General features: G+C 40.7%; 2 protein-coding genes across 8 annotated transcripts in view; one reads left to right on the top strand and one right to left on the bottom strand.

Moving 5' to 3' along the window:
• Positions 1-6350: 6350 nt before the first annotated feature.
• LOC126978615 (uncharacterized) lies at positions 6351-9270 on the top strand. Of its 6 annotated transcripts, XM_050827623.1 has the most exons (3): positions 6357-6522; positions 7090-7235; positions 7307-9270. In XM_050827623.1, exon 3 carries the CDS (start codon positions 7494-7496, stop codon positions 9204-9206), a length of 1713 nt encoding a protein of 570 aa, XP_050683580.1. In that variant the 5' UTR covers positions 6357-6522; positions 7090-7235; positions 7307-7493; the 3' UTR covers positions 9207-9270. The 6 variants fall into 6 exon arrangements, with proteins under 6 accessions (XP_050683562.1, XP_050683580.1, XP_050683588.1 ...); XM_050827605.1 differs by having other exon boundaries at positions 6351-6447; positions 7090-9270; XM_050827631.1 differs by lacking the exon at positions 7090-7235 and having other exon boundaries at positions 7675-9270.
• A 9-nt stretch (positions 9271-9279) lies between these two features.
• LOC126978564 (melanotransferrin) overlaps positions 9280-21626 on the bottom strand; it is a 36251-nt gene continuing 23904 nt past the window's right edge. Inside the window, exons 12-16 of one of the 2 annotated variants that reach the window (XM_050827524.1) lie at positions 20997-21166; positions 18615-18758; positions 17967-18154; positions 12845-13004; positions 9280-11567 (exon numbers count right to left, since the gene is read on the bottom strand). In XM_050827524.1, the coding sequence (XP_050683481.1) occupies positions 11294-11567; positions 12845-13004; positions 17967-18154; positions 18615-18758; positions 20997-21166 (936 nt within the window). In that variant the 3' untranslated portion in view covers positions 9280-11293. The remainder of the gene's footprint in view (positions 11568-12844; positions 13005-17966; positions 18155-18614; positions 18759-20996; positions 21167-21626) is intronic. The other variant, XM_050827517.1, reaches the window with a different exon arrangement.

The raw sequence follows: 21626 nt of genomic DNA, 5'->3' as shown, positions 1-21626 counted from the left end.
AGAAGAAACGGCTGCACTTCTGCATTGTCCAGGTGTTGCAACTTACTGGGTACAATATCTTGGCACCCCAAACACACTCCCGGAAGTCTTTAGGAAACATAAGAGGCTCCTGAGGTTTTATAAAGAGCACGCAGCGTGTTTGCCCATTCTTCTCAGCATCAATTTTCAAATAGATTGTGGTTAATAACTTGAAGTAAGTAGGTGGTAATAATTAAAAAAGCCCATTCTAGAATAAAAATATTTGAATTTGTATTGTTAGTATGTGAATATCTCCCTCGCCGAAATCGCTAACATTAACCCCTTGGACCACAACAACGTAGTACAAAAAAAAGTATTTAAAAAAATAATAAGGTCGTGTAAGCTAATAAATATTTAAATCCACCAAGCGCGGCTATTCTAACGAGCAAATGCATTAAAAGGGTCCAAACAAAGGCAAAACGTTATCATAACATTTAGAATATCTAAATGATGTCCAGTTAATTATTAAAGGTCGGGGAATAAGTCTTTTTTACCGACTTAAAAAAGGAGGAGGTTCTCAATTCAATTGAATATAATATTTTTATTTATGTACACCGATTACGCTGAGATTTATGAACGTGAATCTTCTTTAGTTTAATACGGAATAGTTGCTTTTTGGTCCTATAAAAATTTCATAAAGTTCGGCCCAGTAGTTTTCTTTTTATGTGGGTACATTGATTATGAATTGTTTACGTGGATGATGTTATTATTTACATGGAAGATGTAATCTTATGTTGTGACAGCTTTTTTTGGAGTTTTCATTTAGTTTGATTATGTATTATTATAAGCTCGTGTCCAGATAAGTGGGTCTTAGGCTACTTGTCATTCATAGCAAAGTTCTTCACGATATTTCATTATCTGACACGAACGTGAAAAAGAGTTTCGAACAGCATTCTTTGGGAATCGATTCATTTTTTCGTTCCCGTTTATTGGGATCTATATTGTTTTATGCCGCGCAGGCCCAGCTATAGCCACCTAAAAAAATGACTATTTAATATGACAAAATAAAGAAACGACATATTATAGGTTACCTGTAATCGAGAAAAAATCTACTGCAGCTTACAGAACAACCTATTACAGACAATAAAAGTATAAAATAAAATAAAACTACGTTTAAAAAAGCCGACAATTTACTACCTACCGACTTTAATATTAATTAAATACTATTATTTGTATGTGCCACCTATTGTTAGGTTTGAAGTTGGTGCCAAGCTCTAAAAAAATTAAATATAATATTATATACAACTTACTTAGGTACCTACCTACCTACTTACTATAAGTAATTATCAACGACGTCTGCCCACTTGGGTTGTTTTGTTTAATAAAATACTGTTGCGTAGCAACCCTTCGAAACTTTAAGACATTGTTAATTTCAACAGCTCCGTCAGCATTACTCGTAGCTCAGCGGAAAAGTGTTTACTTTAGACGCTGTAGACCCGGGTTCGATACACCTACCAGTGTATGGCTTTTTTGGGTTTTGTGAAGTTAAAGGAAATTTCTAGTTAGTTCAGGATCAAATCGAACAGAAAAAAATGGATGGAAAATGTGTAAGCAGGATAAAAATAGTTTAAAGAATTTTCTAGTACAATTTAAATTTAAAGATGGAATGGGAGAATCATTTTGAAAATAGAACGGATCCGGGGGTATATAAGCCGTACTAAGCGTGGCCTACGGCAGTTCTCAGTTTTTTCTTCAGTTCTGACTCGAAAGTGTAAAGAAGAAGTAGTGAAAAGTGGAAGTGTTCCAAGAGGAAGAAGATAGAAGAGACTTAGTGTTCGGTGCGGTGTGACGCGTTGAAGGTACCGCCGCCCACAAGAGGAACAGCGGCAGACCGGCGAAGTGCAAGTTCAGAAAAAGTGAACGCAAATAAAGACTCGTTCCTATAAGCGGAGTATTATTTCCAATCTCTGACCCACTCTCGTGTCAATACTATTAGTATTTTATTAATATTAAAGGTTTAAGATCTCTGTGTATTATATTTAATTTTTATTAATATTATTTTATATCTTTTCGTTTTTGAAGTCGATTTTTTTAAACAAAGTATTTTCACTTAAAATATGACGTAAAAACTGAATAAAATCTCTGGATACTAAACCTACTGTTTATATCTCGCTGGTTTTGATGACATTAAAAAATCAAATTAGTAAGGTGTTGTTGCCAAATAAGTGAATTTAATGTATATTCTATCACAGAACAGTAAGTTTTTATCTAACTTCATGCCCTTAGCACGGACTAGTAAAAAAATAAGGACTCCGTGTCACCTTACATAACAGTGTAGCACTAAAACAAGCCGATTAACGTGTAAATACATAGCCCCACGCACCCATTTACACTGCTACAGGCCGATTGGCGGCCATTATGAGAATTGTCATCGTCTGTGACAGATCAGTTTGCGTCTCAATAAAATATTTTAGAAATGCCGTCGTGCGTTGTGAAAAAGTGTAATAACAATACTATATAAGTATTTGTGGCCATATATTATAATTTAAGGGAGAAAAAATTGTGTAACTAGTATCCCACGTAACCGCACACACACTAGAATAACGGTGCTTCACTTGCTAATATCACGGCGCTGAGTCCTTCTATTTTTACTCGTCCGTGGCCCTTAGATTATTAAGTTCATGCCTCATAGACCATGCGTCAAAGGTGATGTTTTTGCTTCTTAAATTTTTTGCTGAATAATAAGTATTAAATAAACGAAAGTGCAATAATACTCGCGAAATATAAAACATCGAAACGCTATTGGTTGAAGCGCAGTGTGACGTCAAAGTCAGCATAAACATAATGACTGGTATGGTTCATAGGTACGGCGGTCCGAGGTTCGAGTCTGCTTCCGAGACGCCCCGCGCCTGTGAGCTACATTTTCGGCCTCTAAGGCCCCTGCCCGGCTTCACTGCATATGGGCCCCGTTTCGGGGTCTTCAATACGTAAATGTATTTAACTCCTCTCGAAAAAAAAATAGACGCGTTTATGATGACGTGTTTTTATGTTTCAAACTCATATTTTATTTCTGCTGAATTTAAAAGAGTGAAAACTACAAGGTAATTATGTGATAATAAAATAAATTTTTAAGTTTTTTCAATTCATATTTTCTCACTTATTGTGAAACTAAACATAATCTATAAATGCAGAAAATATAATTTAATTGAAAGTACTATATTAATTGTTTTTGATAATGTTCTATATGTATATGTGTGTTCATAAGCACATTGAGCAATTTTCTAGAAACTGTGACATAATGTTAACACGAGGAACAAACATAAACTTGTTATGTCTACTACTCGGTAGGGTCGAGTTAGTATTTTGTTGGGCGAACACCCTCAGGCTCTTTAATTATAAAAGTTTATTGTACGATATCAAATTGTAATCTGTAAATATTTTTGTATAAAAAAAAGCCCGCTGAGTGTCTTGCGCCCAGTGTGAAGCAGTCTTTTTTTGAATGGGTGGTAGTTTTTGACGTTCAATAAGTGATTTTGAATCCTATTTTGAATAAAAATATTTGAATTTGAATTTGAAAGATCTCAACGGCAATCATATGATAATCATATCAATGTTATGGTTCTGTTTTAAGTTAACAAACATTAAAAATAAAACTAAACTAGCTGACCCGGCAAACGTAGTTTTGCAATATATATTATTTTTAAAGTGTTCAACTGTTTTTTCTCCGACGTACAAATACGAAGACTACAAAACAGTCTTTTCTTTTTTCGGGTTTATTATAGCATAATATATATATGACACTCACAAAAAAAATTGCTTTTTGTCGGTAACAAAATTATTAAAATCGGTTTATCAATTTTTCAATGATTTTCTATAGTTTTGGCGTGAAAGAGTAACAAACATACATCCATACATTTTTATAAACTTTCGCGTTTATAATTATTATTATAAGTGCTTTAAATACCAGATTCGATAAAAGCATTTATTTTGATAAGATTCTATGTTGATAAGTATCAATTTGTTACTATCAAAAGTGTCTTGGAAATAAATTAATAATATTTATTGTATTAATAGTTCAGTATTTTGGTGATAATGGCTTACACACACATAACACATAAAATGTAGATACTGTCGCGGGGTTTTTTTGTAGGACTATTTAAGGTAAACATTTCCATTAAACATTATTATGTATATCTGTGGTTTTCGCGGAGAACGCATGAAATAGATTGCAGATTGCAGATATTTTTCCTACTTACTTGACATTTCAGTTTTTTTATATTAGGGATAATTCACACTATTATTTTATAAATTAAAGCCTTTGTGATATTCTGATGTGTAAGCTAAAATAATGTAAAGTTTCATCAAAATCCATGAGGTAGTTTTTGCGTTTAAGAGTAACAAACATACATCCAGACATCCAGATATTTTTACAAACTTTCGCATCTATATTATTATTAGGATAGTAGGACTAATAATTTAACTTGTAAATTAATAAACTATCTTCAATTATACTACTGTTCTGAAAAGCGCCATCTAGTGAAGCATAACAACAATACATCAACAGTCATTCGCAACTAACAGAAAATAATGCACTAGGTTTCGCATTTATGGAAACGTGTGCTGCGTTAAAAAATTGTTCAATATCAGTATGTATCAGAATTCAGAGTGGTCGTGGTATTAAGTTGCCACTTACCATATTTTGATCTAGCTTATGTACCTTAAAACACTTTATCAAAAGTCAACAAAGTCAATCTCAAAACTACTAATGAATTTGTATTCAGTTTGATCGTTGCAGAAGCCTTTGCACATCAGTGAGAAAATACCGACGTATTTAAATCTTAGTAAAATATATTATTGATGAAATTCGACTTGTGACAACCCTAGACTCAGGCAAAGTTAGCTTGGGAAGTAATTCCTTCACGAATAGACAATATTAATAAGAAACTTGTCTAATGAATTGTTTGTCACCTTTTAGTTGTCTATATGTATATGATCTCATGTTTTATAGTTATTGTAGGCTTGTAGTTATAAACTTGTTTAAGACATGTCAGTGCAGAAGTTAATGAATTTGACAACACAATTGGCTACTAGTACAGACAATAGAAAGTGAAGGTACTGCGGAACTTTGCGTCATGAGTGTAGTATACTTGTACATCTTATAGAATGAAGGAAATTCAAGAAAACTACGCAGGTCTGGTTAAACTGGTCGCGATCATTTTTGAGGAGCCGACAGCAAGAAGAGGCCTATCGTTCCTTATTGAATGATTTAATAGAAGACAGAAGTAGATTCAGATATTTTGTAGAATGAGACCAGTAAATTTGTAGAATTTGCTTCAAAAAGTTGCACCATACTTTTCTTAGCAGAATTCACAGTATCGAGATGCCATCACTCCAGCAGAGCAATGTTTTTTTTAAACGAGCGTATGAACGGGTCACCTGGTAATACGTGTTCACCGCCGCACACATTCTCTTGCAACACCAGAGGAATCACAGGAGCGTTGCCGGCCTTGAAGGAAGCTGTACGCGCTTTTTTTTTTAGCTGTTTATTTGAGATTTCTAGCTACTGATGACTCATATTCTTCTTTGTATTTGCATCGGATATCAAAGGCAAAATGTAGTTAATGCATTACTCATGCTTGCGAGACGATTATAAAAGTATCGAAATAATATCTTAATAAAGCCAAGATAAATATTGCTAATAAAGCTTATGTGTTTGACCACTCCATTTATCTTCTTCTTTGTCACTAAAAAAGCGGTCTGTCCGGTATATGTTTAAAACTTTATCCACCAAGCATGGATAGAGTATAAAACTTGTTTTAAATATTAAATATTATACATAAACTTCATTAAAATGAACAATACTTGTTAAAACATGTAAGTATATTTTTAGTTGGTGTGAACGCTGTCAATGTATCAAACATGTCTCAGATCTATATGTGAACGAAATGTGTTTTATACTTGTACAAAAACTTGTTGGCAACACAGTGTGAACTCAAGAATGTTTCAAACAATTGCAATACATGTTGAAATTAATAATTATGTTTTGACAAGTATTCTACAAGTTTTGTATAAAACAAGTTCTTGACTTGTTTCTTGGTGTAACCGATGGGTAAGAAATAAGAATAAAGCGATTCACTCGATTGTATGAAACGTGCAGTCATGGACAGATTGACACATGACGGCTATAATCATAATATAAAAAAGGAGTTAGCCGAAATCCACTACGGTTTAAGCAATGCACATTTCATACTTATATTAATTACTCTTTGTTTCATACTAAACTACATTTCAATTTAGGCAGTCCTGTCTCTTATTACGTAGTATTTACGTCCTCTTTGTGTCGCACAACAAAGATAATTTAACCACTACGCTCGCATAACTGACGGAGTACCTACCAATGGAGTTACATTTATAAAAATACACTAATAACAATAAAATTAAATAATAACATAAAATTAGTTACTACCGAATAGTAGAAAACGAGAAAAAGTAAGCAAATGCGACATATCGTAATTAAAACGAAATGGGCAAGTTTGTGCAAAGCTGGCAATGCTACAGCGTATGGTAATAAGAAAATTATTGGTTAATGTAATTCCAAATAAATTATATATTTCTGCATTTATAGATTATGTTTAGTTTTACAAATTAATATGAGTTGAAAAAAACCTTAAAACTTAATTAATTACCACATAAAATTAATGTAGCTTTCACTCCTTTTACATTTAGCAGAAATTCATTTATGCATTCGCGCGTATTTATTGCACGTTTGTTTATATAATAATATTCATTATTTAGTTAAAATTTAATAAGAAAAAACTAGATAGAATATTATCAATAATAATAAAGATTAAAAAAAAATATAATGATCTCTCTCTAATGTAAGCTCTAACAAGGTTTTGAGTTTTGACGCTTGAATTTCACAGTTTTTTTCATTTTCCTTGATGTCCCTTGTCACCCCGCATCCCCTTCCCTCACAAAGAAAAAAGCCCGCGAAATTTTGGTGTTTTTCTGTTTGTGCATGTTCCGACAAGTCGCCGCAAAATTACAAAATAATATTATGTTTGAGTCATATTATGTTATTTGTGTACATCTTTAATGTTTATAATTTGCTTTGTTATTTTAAATTTATAGTTTGTGTAATGTCTATTGCGGTTTGCTTTTCTAATTATTTTGTGAATAAACAAAATGTGAGGTCTTTTAGTAATATTTTTAATATGAATTTATTGAAGACGAATAGCAAAGAAATAAAAAAACACATATTTGAAGAGGAATGCTTGGTAAGTGTGTTGTCGCTGGAACTTCTAGATATTTTAAATCATTTGATAACTAATATTAAAACAAATTGCAGTCAAGATTTTAAGAACTTTTTTTCTGAACATAATAGTACAAAGGACCGCAAGTTAGTTGAAGTTAATAAGAATGATGTTTTTCAAGGCTGTGAGAAAGGTTTGAATAAAATTATTCCAAAAACTTTATTTGGATGTAATCACAACTATAAAATATTTCGAAAATGCATTAAAATTATCATTTTTACAATGCGAAAACAATGTTATATATTTGAAAATCTATTACAAAGTTGGGACTACAGTGTGGAACCATGGAATAAACACGAATTAAAGAATTCACAATTATTTTTGAAATGTATTCTTTTGTGGTTATTTAAATATATATTATCAGCTATCATTTGCTTAAATTTTTATGTTACTACGCGAAAAGATTTGGATGAGAACAAGCTGTATTACTTTTGGAAATCAAATTGGCATCACTGTTTTGATAAAGAAATCCATTTGATGATGTTACGAGGGACGATTGTAAAAGCTGCACACTCACTGGGAAAATTAGCAAGAAGGAAGTATAGCATGCAGGAACGTTTGAAGATTAAACAGATGAACCAAGAAATACCTAGACTTCATTTGGTATTAAAATCAAATAATGATTTTCGACCAATTGTAAGATACAAGAACAATATGATAAACTCATCTGAAAAGTATAAAGTAAAAGAAAGGCTTATTCTCCTGAGAAAATTAAATGGAAAGGAGAACCCTAGAGTTGAAACCCAGTTTCAGTCATTGTATTCAAAGTGGTCAGTACAAGGCAAGCCAACCCTTTATTTCGTTAAAACCGATTTAAGCAATGCATTTGGATGTATTAATAGATCTAAGCTTTTCAAGGTTATTGCTGAGAAGCATTTTAATTATAAAAAGACTGAATATTCACAGCATTTGAATAAAAAAATTGCAACACATCTGAAAGAGTTGGTTTCAGAGTTGCATAGCCCGCTTCTTGTTCGAATAGGGTCTTCAGTCTATGAGTGGAAGACTGGATTAGTCCAAGGATATCAATATTCACCAGCGTTAGCTGAGCTTTATTACTCTTATATGGATGATTTGTATTTTAAACAGCATATAGAGCATAATGAGATTGGGCTGAAATTGTTTGCTCGAGTTGTAGATGACTATTTGTATATAACTGACAGTGTAGAAGATGCAATCACATTTTTGGATAAGTTATCAAACTATCCCAATGTTAATAAACAGAAAACTGTTATAAACTTTCAACATAAAGATTTTAAACATAGCAAGAACATAACTTTTGTTGGCTATAATTATGATACTGAGAAACTCATTGTTAGTAGAGCTAATAAGATATTTACTGGACAGATGTGCTTTAAAATTACTTTTTCCCCTGCCATTGTGAATCTTGTAAAATTTTTAGAAAATAGAGTTGGTCAATCTGCCATACCAATTAACCGACATATTTTTAACCTATATCACAAAGACGAAGAAATAATATGGAGACATATATTTATTACCTTTTGTATTTCTGCAAATAAGTTTTGTTCAATTTTGTCAGTAATTTGCCCGGAAAGTGAAATGTTCAAATATATCCCTCTGTATAAGAGAGTGACTCTAAAACTATGTAATTCCATTATAAATGTATTGCTACAAAACACGCCTGAAGACTATTCATTGGTATTTTGCATAAATCATATTTGTTATGTCTCATTTAAGGCCTTACAATTGTGTGCAAAGAGAACATCAAAGTGCAGTGTTATTTTACCATATATCAATACAGAGTTGGCAAAAACAAATTGTCTATTTGGAAAGTGGAGGGAACATGCTAGCAGATTAGGTGAAACAAAAATAGAGGCAAATCGAATTATTTGTAGACGAACAGATCTTAGAAAAATCATGAAAGAATTTGAAGAACTGCCTGCTGGGTTTCTGTGCTATAATAATATATACTAATAACTTCAATTACTACATTGAATACTTTACATAAGAACTTTATCAAATAAAACTATGTTTTTTATTATAACTTTTATTTGTGAAACATTTTAATCAAGATTCATTTGGACGGAGTACAATAATTAGCTTTTAATACAAATACAAATATTTTATATATATATTCTTATAAATAAAAGTTTAAATATAAAAAAATCAGGCACTTATGGATGGATTAGTCAAAATTTATACTCCACAAAATATGTCAGATAAATTTAGTAAAGTCTAAACTAATGTCATTTTCACTTACAAACTAAAATAGTGCACAATATAAGTAGAAAAATATTTTAAATTTAAATAACAGCTGCTCATAAAAATATATCAAATTAAATTTATAAACCTTGATTTCAAGTATGTATTATACTTTAACATAACATTATCTCCGTAATCTCTATGTCTGATTATTATCAGAGCATTATGCAAAAATATAAGTTAATGTTATTTGTGCTACTCACTATATTTAAAATATAAAACACCACAAATTTAACCTAAATATTGATTAATTAGCAAAATATACACGAAATATTGGCTTATTTAAAAACAGAACATCATACAATGGTTTGTACATACATCATTTAACTATAGATTGACAAGAGTCATAATTTTATCAAAATAATCTGAATTACGCGTAAAAAGGCTATTACGTGTCATGGTGGCTTAAGTAAGGTTTAAGCATTAGTAGACGAATCATCTTGAATGTACCATGCGATAAAAGTCGCAGACAGACACACTGAGTCAATTCATTGAGTACCTGAAACATTCATATCATTACAATATGAATGTTTCAGGTAACCCAATAAATATGTTAGCAAACGAGAATTCACAAAATAGTTATATTAAACAACATTTATATATAATATTGATTACTCATTATTTTACGAATAAAACAGCTGATATGATTAAATTAGCATACATGCAATGCAAAACAAACAAATGTTTATGATATTATTTTGTAGCGGACGAAATTCATATTTATGATCAAATGCTTCATTTGAATTTACACCTCAAATTGGAAAAATATTAGTTTCTTATTTTGAATTTTCTAGATAGTTTAAAAAGTTGGTTAATATAAGTGATCAGTTTTTCAAACATGCAGGTTATCGACAATAAAAGTGACGATACGGACCACAAATTATTACTTGAAATGGTAAAAGTCGTAAAGTATAAAAAATTACAATAAGATATATTGTTCAGTGAATTGTGACCTATACTTTATTTTAACCAATTTTGAAAAACAATCCAATATTCATAATTTGGATTAACAGATCACATAAAATAGTTCCACAAAAATATTCAAATGAACTTATTGTGTTTAACCTGCCTGGTTTTAATTTAATATATAAACAAATATTCAAAAGTAAAAGCTAATATTGCTTATGTGTGATACTAACCTATTCTACTAAAATCTATTTTTGCTACACATTCTTAGAACTATGTGATAACTCACTGATGCAGGGGGAGATACTAATATCGTAAACACAGGAATACTTAGGGAGTTAGAGCTCAGCCATGTACCTGTTGTCATAATGTAGACTACATAGCTACTATTCACAGAACAGCTATTTTTTGGAATAAGGCCTAATCCTACTGTCTGTATGTGACGAGTTTATGAAAGAAGTCTAGGAAGCATTACCAACTTCTCTAGATGCACTTAACAAATTTAAGTATGTAAGGTTTCTTTTAATATTTGTACTATGATTGTTGAAATATGTTTTCTAGTTGGTATTACTCGTATGTTATACATGGTTTTGTTGTAGAATACCGTCTTTTTCGTCCATTATAGGATAGGCAAAGGGTTCAAGCCTGTACATCCGTATTCGTTATTTTTTCAATTGTCAAAGCTATCGTTGCAAGGTTTTTACAATACTGTTCTTTCTACAAACGTAGAATAGCATGAGGAATGAATAATTTTAAGGATTTTCGATGATTTTTTAGGCCAAAGAATTATAACTTCTTGCGTGCATACATAAGTACACACACAGTTTTTAGACAAAATAAACTATTCGTATTTGTTTGTATTGCATTACATAAACGGCACAGATCGATCTAATTCACTGAATGACAAACAACTGTATGAAGAATATCACAACAGCGAGATAATTCCCCAGCGCGTTCTGCGAGGCGTGCGACAAAAAGTCGGGGTCGGACGCGATGTAGGCGGACGAAGTCGGCGCGTCCGACGACACGAGCCGGGCCGCTCGTGGGAGCGACTTGCCCGCGACCAGCTGTGCGGAGCGCCGGCTGTGAGCGAGCGGCTTGAGGCGGACGGCCGCGTCGCTGAATATCAGGTCGGCGAACGGCGGCTGCGAGTAGAACATGCTGAAACTGAACGTGCCCCGTTAGGATTACACTACACTTTACCAGCGGGAGGCTCGTTCTTCGAGAACGGATGACAGATATAATCCTCCATTTTGACACCAAAACTTCTCCAATACATATGTGAAGGGGGAGGCTCCTTTGCACAGGATGTCGGCTAGATTATAGGTACCACAACGGCGCCTATTTCTGCCGTGAAGCAGTAACGTGTCAACATTACTGTGTTTCGGTCTGAAATACGCCGTAACTAGTGAATTTACTGGGCAAATGAGACTTAACATCTTATGACGAGCACAATTGTAGTGCCGCTCGGAATTTTTGGGTTTTTCAAGAAATCCTTAGTGGCTACAGTGTTATGGATAGGGCGTATCAATTACCATCAGCTAAACGTCCTGCTCCTCTCGTCCCTTATTTTTATAAAAAAAAATACAGAAAATTAAACAACAGAATTAAAATTAAACATGAACAAGACGAAGATCATGTCAAATGTCCATGTCGCACCTTCTCCCGTAACAGGTGAGAACTGTACTCTCGAAATTGTTAACGAGCACGTCTACCTTGGACAAATTATCCAGCTGGGCCGGTCCAATTTCGCGATAGAGTTCACTCGTCTAATCCAACTTGGATTGCCGTTCGGGAAGCTCCATAAAATATTCTCCTCCCACATACCAGTCTGAATGTGGACAGTCGGTATAGGGTGTTCAGCTGTACTTCAGGGTGCTCACCCAAAAAAGTTGGCCAAGTAGCCACCTCATCTCGGTTATCCGAGCAACGGGCGCGGTGGCCTTCAATTGACCTGAAGGTTCCGTAAGGTTCCTCGGCGGTTACCCGTCAAACGTGGTGGAGGTAGCTTTACCGACACGGGGGCTATGGGGGAGGGGAGCTCACTGGGTATCAGTGCCCCTCCATTGGTGTCGGACTCGTAGTGGCTTGGCGCAAATGGGATGTAGATCTTGATAACCGAAAGGTTGGTAAGTCCATGGGAAGGGGAATACCAGTCTGAATATGAAGGTTTTCAACCAAATAGCATCACACATGCCAGTGATGACTTACTGGCACTATACGCCTTATGAGGAAGCTCATGAGCGCTCAGAGGGCAATGGAGTGGGCTATGCTCGGAGTTTCCCTACGAGATCGACTCCGTTATAGCCAAATGATCACTAAGAAAGTAATTTATGTTATAGTAACCTTTACCACATAAACGTTTTTTTAATAATTCTTTTGAATTCCGTAATACAGCTGTATTGAACGTATCTTATTATATTATAAGCCAAACGAATATTTACCTGAAATCATCATCGACTGTGGCTCCGTAGAGTTGCTGCGCGTACAGCATCAGGTTGGAGAAGGTGTCGAGCTCGGTGTGGTTTGCGCGCCCCATTAGCACGGAGCCAGGAACCTTACCGAGGTTGCACTTCTTGTACTCGTGGATGGGAGCTCGGGTGCCTGTCAAAAACCAATTGTAATTCATTGTGTGTCTTGTACCGCATTTATCAAGGGGAGTGTTCCGAAGAGCTGTTTCACCTGATTCCATCTCCACCTTCGACACGCCACAAATTAGGATATCATCCCCACCATCTGGATGGGTTGCGGTCCTCCGCAGTGCGCTTATCAAGGAGCTTTTATCCACGTACAACAACGCTGTGGAATGAGCTTCCTTGTGCGGTGTTTCCGGGACGATACGACATAGGTACCATCAAAGAAAGCGCATACACCTTCCTTAAAGGCCAGCAACGCTCCTGTGATTCTTCTGGTATTACAAGAGAATATGGGCGGCGGTGATCACTTAACACTAGGTGACCCGTCCTCTCGTTTGTCCTCCTTTTTTATAAAAAAATAAATTGGCAGTAGTAGAGACTGCCAATGGAAGTGTAAACTTTTAGTATTAAAATTAAATTAAACAATGTTTAAAAGCAATTAAATTATTAATTTCAATTTATTTTTCAAACTTTTTTTCAATAATATATAAATCAAACAAAAACACTATTTAAACAATGTTCATTAAACTTTTCACTAAATTTATTTAATTTTACTTCGTCAACTGTATAGCTACAGAAATTACTGCAAGCATTTCGATGATGCGAACTAACGATATTTCACCCATCCAAAAAGTGTGTAACTGTACAATATATTTACATTTATATATTTAATTATTTGTTAATCGCTTGTGTCAGTCATGAGCATGTCGTTGACGCGAGCCCACCAGATTTTACTCTACCAAAAAGTACCCAATGCGGCTAAAGAAATTGTCACGTTAAATAAGTCATATCATTATGTATCAAAATGAATTCTTAAGGATTATTTTTGATGATGTAAAAGTCATGGGATACTCATCCCAACTTACCTGTCCGGAAGTTGTGGTATAGTATCCTTATCCTTGCCCTCCTGGGCGGTAATATCCTACATTTCCTATTTCCCACTTTAACTTACCAATCTTCCTTTCACACCACCTATCTTTCCCTTTCCCTATTCCTACCCTCTCCGCCAATCCAACGTCTGCCGCGCGGATGGATGCATGGCTAGGGGCAAGCCTAGTCGTTAGCGTGCCACACTGCCCTGGGACCGGGCGACCCAGAATCAGGCTAGCCTTACCCTGGCATGCGGGGCTCGGCTGGGGTGGACAAACCTTTCCCTTCCTATTCGTGGGAGCGCAATGGAGACTAATAAAAATAGGTTATTTCACCAAAATGGCGGCGATATGGTTCGCCACCCATCACGTCTCGTTTCTCGCGGGGGCGAAAAGCGGCCCATGGAGAGCCGCTTTGCTACGTTGAATGTAAGAGGAGGAGTGGATGATAAGGTAGATGAAGTATGTCAGATGATGGATGAACGATCCATAGATATTCTGTGCGTGAATGAAACGAAGAGGAAAGGATGTGATACCACGGTTCATGGTCCCTACACGGCATACTGGTCCGGAGTCCCCCAAACCAGTCGAGGCTGTCAGGGAGTTGGTGTGATTCTTTCCGCTCGAATAGTAGAATGTGTGATAGAGCATGAATGTGTTAGGCCAAGTCTCCTCTGGATTAGGTTAAAAGTCGGACTCACTCGCTTGTTTATCCTTGGGGTCTATGCACCGACGCAGCGCCCCATCAACTGAACGTGTTGCTCGTGTCAGCCCTTGCTGTCCCGCCTGACTCACCAGAGACACACAGCAGCTGCAGGTCTGCCGGCAGCAGGTCCCTGGCCCACCACTCCCGCTGCCGGCCGCCCGACACCTCAGCCGGCGCCATGTGCCTCACGAAGGCCACGTCTCCGCCGCCCTCCACCATGCAGCGCAGAGCCCCATCAGCTGAACGTCTTGCTCGTGTCAGCCCTTGCTGTCCCACCATGTCCCGCCTGACTCACCAGAGACACACAGCAGTTGCAAGTCTGCCGGCAGCAGGTCCCTGGCCCACCACTCCCGCTGCCGGCCGCCCGACACCTCAGCCGGCGCCATGTGCCTCACGAAGGCCACGTCTCCGCCGCCCTCCACCATGCAGCGCAGAGCCCCATCAGCTGAACGTCTTGCTCGTGTCAGCCCTTGCTGTCCCACCATGTCCCGCCTGACTCACCAGAGACACACAGCAGTTGCAAGTCTGCCGGCAGCAGGTCCCTGGCCCACCACTCCCGCCGCCGGCCGCCCGACACCTCAGCCGGCGCCGTGTGCCTCACGAAGGCCACGTCTCCGCCGCCCTCCACCATGCAGCGCAGAGCCCCATCAGCTGAACGTCTTGCTCGTGTCAGCCCTTGCTGTCCCGCCATGTCCCGCCTGACTCACCAGAGACACACAGCAGCTGCAGGTCTGCCAGCAGCAGGTCCCTGGCCCACCACACCCGCCGCCGGCCGCCCGACACCTCAGCCGGCGCCGTGTGCCTCACGAAGGCCACGTCTCCACCGCCCTCCACCATGCAGCGCAGAGCCCCATCAGCTGAACGTCTTGCTCGTGTCAGCCCTTGCTGTCCCGCCATGTCCCGCCTGACTCACCAGAGACACACAGCAGCTGCAGGTCTGCCGGCAGCAGGTCCCTGGCCCACTACTCCCGCCGCCGGCCGCCCGACACCTCAGCCGGCGCCGTGTGCCTCACGAAGGCCACGTCTCCGCCGCCCTCCACCATGCAGCGCAGAGCCCCATCAGCTGAACGTCTTGCTCGTGTCAGCCCTTGCTGTCCCGCCATGTCCCGCCTGACTCACCAGAGACACACAGCAGCTGCAGGTCTGCCGGCAGCAGGTCCCTGGCCCACCACTCCCGCCGCCGGCCGCCCGACACCTCAGCCGGCGCCGTGTGCCTCACGAAGGCCACGTCTCCGCCGCCCTCCACCATGCAGCGCAGAGCCCCATCAGCTGAACGTCTTGCTCGTGTTAGCCCTTGCTGTCCCGCCATGTCCCGCCTGACTCACCAGAGACACACAGCAGCTGCAGGTCTGCCGGCAGCAGGTCCCTGGCCCACCACTCCCGCCCGACACCTCAGCCGGCGCCGTGTGCCTCACGAAGGCCACGTCTCCGCCGCCCTCCACCATGCAGCGCAGAGCCCCATCAGCTGAACGTCTTGCTCGTGTCAGCCCTTGCTGTCCCGCCATGTCCCGCCTGACTCACCAGAGACACACAGCAGCTGCAGGTCTGCCGGCAGCAGGTCCCTGGCCCACCACTCCCGCCGCCGGCCGCCCGACACCTCAGCCGGCACCGTGTGCCTCACGAAGGCCACGTCTCCGCCGCCCTCCACCATGCAGCGCAGAGCCCCATCAGCTGAACGTCTTGCTCGTGTCAGCCCTTGCTGTCCCGCCATGTCCCGCCTGACTCACCAGAGACACACGGCAGCTGCAGGTCTGCCGGCAGCAGGTCCCTGGCCCACCACTCCCGCCGCCGGCCGCCCGACACCTCAGCCGGCGCCGTGTGCCTCACGAAGGCCACGTCTCCGCCGCCCTCCACCATGCAGCGCAGAGCCCCATCAGCTGAACGTCTTGCTCGTGTCAGCCCTTGCTGTCCCGCCATGTCCCGCCTGACTCACCAGAGACACACAGCAGCTGCAGGTCTGCCGGCAGCAGGTCCCTGGCCCACCACTCCCGCCGCCGGCCGCCCGACACCTCAGCCGGCGCCGTGTGCCTCACGAAGGCCACGTCTCCGCCGCCCTCCACCATGCAGCGCAGAGCCCCATCAGCTGAACGTCTTGCTCGTGTCAGCCCTTGCTGTCCCGCCATGTCCCGCCTGACTCACCAGAGACACACAGCAGCTGCAGGTCTGCCGGCAGCAGGTCCCTGGCCCACCACTCCCGCCGCCGGCCGCCCGACACCTCAGCCGGCGCCGTGTGCCTCACGAAGGCCACGTCTCCGCCGCCCTCCACCATGCAGCGCAGAGCCCCATCAGCTGAACGTCTTGCTCGTGTCAGCCCTTGCTGTCCCGCCTGACTCACCAGAGACACACAGCAGCTGCAGATCTGCCGGCAGCAGGTCCCTGGCCCACCACTCCCGCCGCCGGCCGCCCGACACCTCAGCCGGCGCCGTGTGCCTCACGAAGGCCACGTCTCCGCCGCCCTCCACCATGCAGCGCAGAGCCCCATCAGCTGAACGTCTTGCTCGTGTCAGCCCTTGCTGTCCCGCCATGTCCCGCCTGACTCACCAGAGACACACAGCAGCTGCAGGTCTGCCGGCAGCAGGTCCCTGGCCCACCACTCCCGCCGCCGGCCGCCCGACACCTCAGCCGGCGCCGTGTGCCTCACGAAGGCCACGTCTCCGCCGCCCTCCACCATGCAGCGCAGAGCCCCATCAGCTGAACGTCTTGCTCGTGTCAGCCCTTGCTGTCCCGCCATGTCCCGCCTGACTCACCAGAGACACACAGCAGCTGCAGGTCTGCCGGCAGCAGGTCCCTGGCCCACCACTCCCGCCGCCGGCCGCCCGACACCTCAGCCGGCGCCGTGTGCCTCACGAAGGCCACGTCTCCGCCGCCCTCCACCATGCAGCGCAGAGCCCCATCAGCTGAACGTCTTGCTCGTGTCAGCCCTTGCTGTCCCGCCTGACTCACCAGAGACACACAGCAGCTGCAGGTCTGCCGGCAGCAGGTCCCTGGCCCACCACTCCGGCCGCCGGCCGCCCGACACCTCAGCCGGCGCCGTGTGCCTCACGAAGGCCACGTCTCCGCCGCCCTCCACCATGCAGCGCAGAGCCCCATCAGCTGAACGTCTTGCTCGTGTCAGCCCTTGCTGTCCCGCCATGTCCCGCCTGACTCACCAGAGACTCACAGCAGCTGCAGGTCTGCCGGCAGCAGGTCCCTGGCCCACCACTCCCGCCGCCGGCCGCCCGACACCTCAGCCGGCGCCGTGTGCCTCACGAAGGCCACGTCTCCGCCGCCCTCCACCATGCAGCGCAGAGCCCCATCAGCTGAACGTCTTGCTCGTGTCAGCCCTTGCTGTCCCGCCATGTCCCGCCTGACTCACCAGAGACACACAGCAGCTGCAGGTCTGCCGGCAGCAGGTCCCTGGCCCACCACTCCCGCCGCCGGCCGCCCGACACCTCAGCCGGCGCCGTGTGCCTCACGAAGGCCACGTCTCCGCCGCCCTCCACCATGCAGCGCAGAGCCCCCACGTGCCCGTAGTAGTCCTCGCTCGCGTCTCTACGGCAGCGGCTGTTTAACAAAAAAAATAACCCAACCGTGGCTTATAAGATGGCTTCATTACTGTTCCAATTACAAACAAAGAATTACCTGGGATAGATATGGCATAACAATTCGATTCGCTACAACACTGGCACAAAGCACACATACCTACTTACCATTAAGTTGTGATTTATATAGCTATTAAGTAATGTAATGTAATTGTCTTTGTTTAATAAAAGTAATAAAATCAAGCCCATCCATGGCTTGTAAGGGTCCAATACGGGTCTAATTACAAACAAAAAATGAGCCGAGAAGGGCTTGTCATTATAATTCGATTCGCCATGACACTGGCACAAAACACGCGGACCTACTTACTACTGAGTTGTGATTTATATATTGAACTAATAAGTAATGTAATTAATTGTGAAGCCTCTCTATAAAGTAGTATTTATGGTGGTGTGTTTTTCTAATTCATTCACAATATGGTTACCGGAACGAAGCTCCATGACACAGATGGCACAGGTTGTCGTGAGGCACGGTGCCAGAGTCCACGTACTCGGAGCTGAGCGCGCCGGGCGCACACGACTTGGAGAAGTACTGCGACGCGGCGTGCGCACCGTCGCTCCCGTACGGTCTGCACAAACAACACTTTGCCAAATCTATATATATATAAAACAAAGTCGTGTTAGTTACACCATTTATAACTCAAGAACGGCTGAACCAATTTTTCTGTTGTTTGTTTTTTTGGAGTAATAGGATAATAAGTAATAAAATATCGAAAAAAATATTATTATAAGAAAGAATTATTTTCTGATACATTTTGTATGAATTAACATTTTCATGACACCTCGAGAATAGAAAGAATTCAATGAAGTTTTTTGTTAGTTTCACGCTACATGAGTAATAAAATACAACTGACAGTACACGTTATGTTATTCAAGTTGACTGGTTGATGTGTTTGTTTCGAGTGTGCGAATGACTATTAACTTATTGTGCCGATATTATCATTACCAATGTCACGACTAAGACGATCAAATTATTCCTGACAAAGACATAATGCAACTAGGATTCGAACATTGCAAATGAAAGAACTGAAGAAAAGAACCGCGTCAGTATGGATCAACTTCGTGCTATGAATCACAAAAGCAAAGCGTAGCAGCCCGTAAAACGCATCGGCTGGCAATACGAAATCGTCCAGTAAAACCTCAGAGATAGATAATTTTCGACGCACAAGAAGAAATTTATGAAGTACTGATTTGAATCGAGCAGCGTTTCGATACGATTGCAGTACTTATACTGTACTGTAGTACTGCTTGCATACTAGCTTTCGCATTGGGCCGATGGATGTTATTTGCGAGTATTCTGCGGAGAAACGCAAGAATTGTGCTGCCATTTTCTAGAAAACTCTCAAAAATACAATGTTTGTTTCCAAATTACCTCATTTGGGGCAGACATCTAAGAACGAGGATTTAATCCGACATTCAAGGTATTTATTTATTTATATACTTACACACAATACAGTAGAAGAATAACATACCTACTTATTCCTATGTATTGTATATGCTAATTCTAAAAAAAGTGTTTATAAATCAGTAATACGGATTTTGCTTTTGATATTGTAGATATGGAACGGATTCACCATCGTATTGGATCACTGCAACCTCTCGAAGATGCACAGCTTAAATTTTTACAATTATACTTCATGGGCAACATGGACAAATAACTTGATCGATGTCAAGAGATCAATGCAGCAATGATAATAGCAATTCTTCAGATCTGCAGCAACTATTTAATGAACATTTTGCATGTCGAGTTAGCCCGCAAATCTTAAATTTCCGATCCGTCTCGCATTCGCCCTGACCATTCAAATCTTAATGCCAATCCTTGAAAGTTTGTGGTCTTAATCCAGACAATCCATTTCCCATGTTCAATAGTTCTATAATAAGAGATTTCCACGTATATAGTCACTCATCACGATATCTTTGGAACCACTAGAGCTAAAGACTTGAAATTTGGTAGGCATATTCTTTTCAACAAGTAGAGGTCAGCTGTCCGCCTCTGTTTCACATTCCTTACCACCAAAGCAGGGGCATGCATTGGTTTTCTAGCAAGGTAGGCACTCGCACTGTAGATCTAACTAGTCGCAGTTGCGCTTTAATACGACACCGCTAGGTTTTCAGGTCTAAGTATTAAAGTTTATCGTGTTTTGTATATAATTTCGGGACCATTTAGTCAGCCTAATACCTATTTTAGTTTATATAATTCGTGGTTATAGAATAACGGAAACAAACCGACGGTCAGTGCTGACGTCGATCGAGCGTAGCGCGTATCCGTACTTGCTAACCATGGTGTGTTTAGTGCTCAATAGACAGCAAACTTGATTGCGCGTGTACAATTGCGAAGAAAAATAACTGTATTTTTAATCTCTTTAACCTACTATCCTACTCGTACGCAGTAACGAAGTCAATCAACGATAGCTGTTTTGCGTGATCGTGATACAAGAAAGCACTCAGTACTGCATTTGTCAACATTTGGTGCGCCATTTTTTGAACAAGTTAAAACCTAAGTATTTGGATTGCATTCGCAGTGATACATATTTTTTCGTTTCCGTATTATCTTAGTGTTTTTGTTATTATTAATCCGTTACTATTAGTTTTCATGTGGATTTTTGCTGTTATTGTAAGTAGTTGTTGATTTCAAATATTCAGAGATATCGATAAAAATGTTTTGAACCCCTGAAACTTTGTTTACATTCTTTATCTCTTCTCATTAGCCTTACTATAGATCGAATCTTCATTAACCGGATTGCATGCAGACGATATCTCGTATAAAATAAAATGTTACAATTAATTTACATAAACCAAAATCTGACCTCATCCAACCATTAGAGAGCAGGTAAGCCAGCGGATAGATCCAACCAGCAGCCATTCCGATGCCGGTGTGACAGGTGTTCTTGCCTCGCAAGTATGTCAGATCTGTGTCCGGGTCTTGTTCTTTGCCCACAGCTACCGCATAGTAGAAGTTTTCACCGCTAGAGTATACCTGCCGTTATCATAAAAAAACGAGTGTGCTTTAGACCCCACGACTCAAACCAAAACAAAAATATTAATTAAAAAAAAACTGTTCAAGAACCAAATTAAATTACGAAATAATCAAGATATCACCGTTCGCGTAACGCTACCGTTCGTTTGTAACGCTCTCGTCACTCACACACTCGCACAGTTTACTCCCCAAGTCAAGCGAGAGTAACGTCCTTAGAACTTCAAAAATAAAAATGCACAAGTCACCTACATACATGAATTTTCCATATTATGATCATTTCGGAACGCCCTCAGTAATCAAGTAATCAATCGTAGGCACTGATACCGACAGCATGCTTGTTATTAGTTAGTTACACCGCGTTGAATCGCCATAGTTGTTCATTTAGATTTCGTGTTATTAACAGGATTTAATATTATAGCCGTATATGAATACCTCGTATGTCAAAAATAGCTTTTTATTG

This window comes from Leptidea sinapis, chromosome 3, assembly GCF_905404315.1.
Source record: "Leptidea sinapis chromosome 3, ilLepSina1.1, whole genome shotgun sequence".
NCBI lineage: Eukaryota > Metazoa > Arthropoda > Insecta > Lepidoptera > Pieridae > Leptidea > Leptidea sinapis.
The sequence above is the reverse complement of the archived record's forward strand: the minus strand, read 5'-3'. Positions and strand labels throughout refer to the sequence as shown.

What these genes read in the sequence shown, in the direction of transcription:
- LOC126978615 (XM_050827590.1), top strand. Translation starts at nt 6,900, where the DNA reads ATGTCCCTTGTCACCCCGCATCCCCTTCCCTCACAAAGAAAAAAGCCC.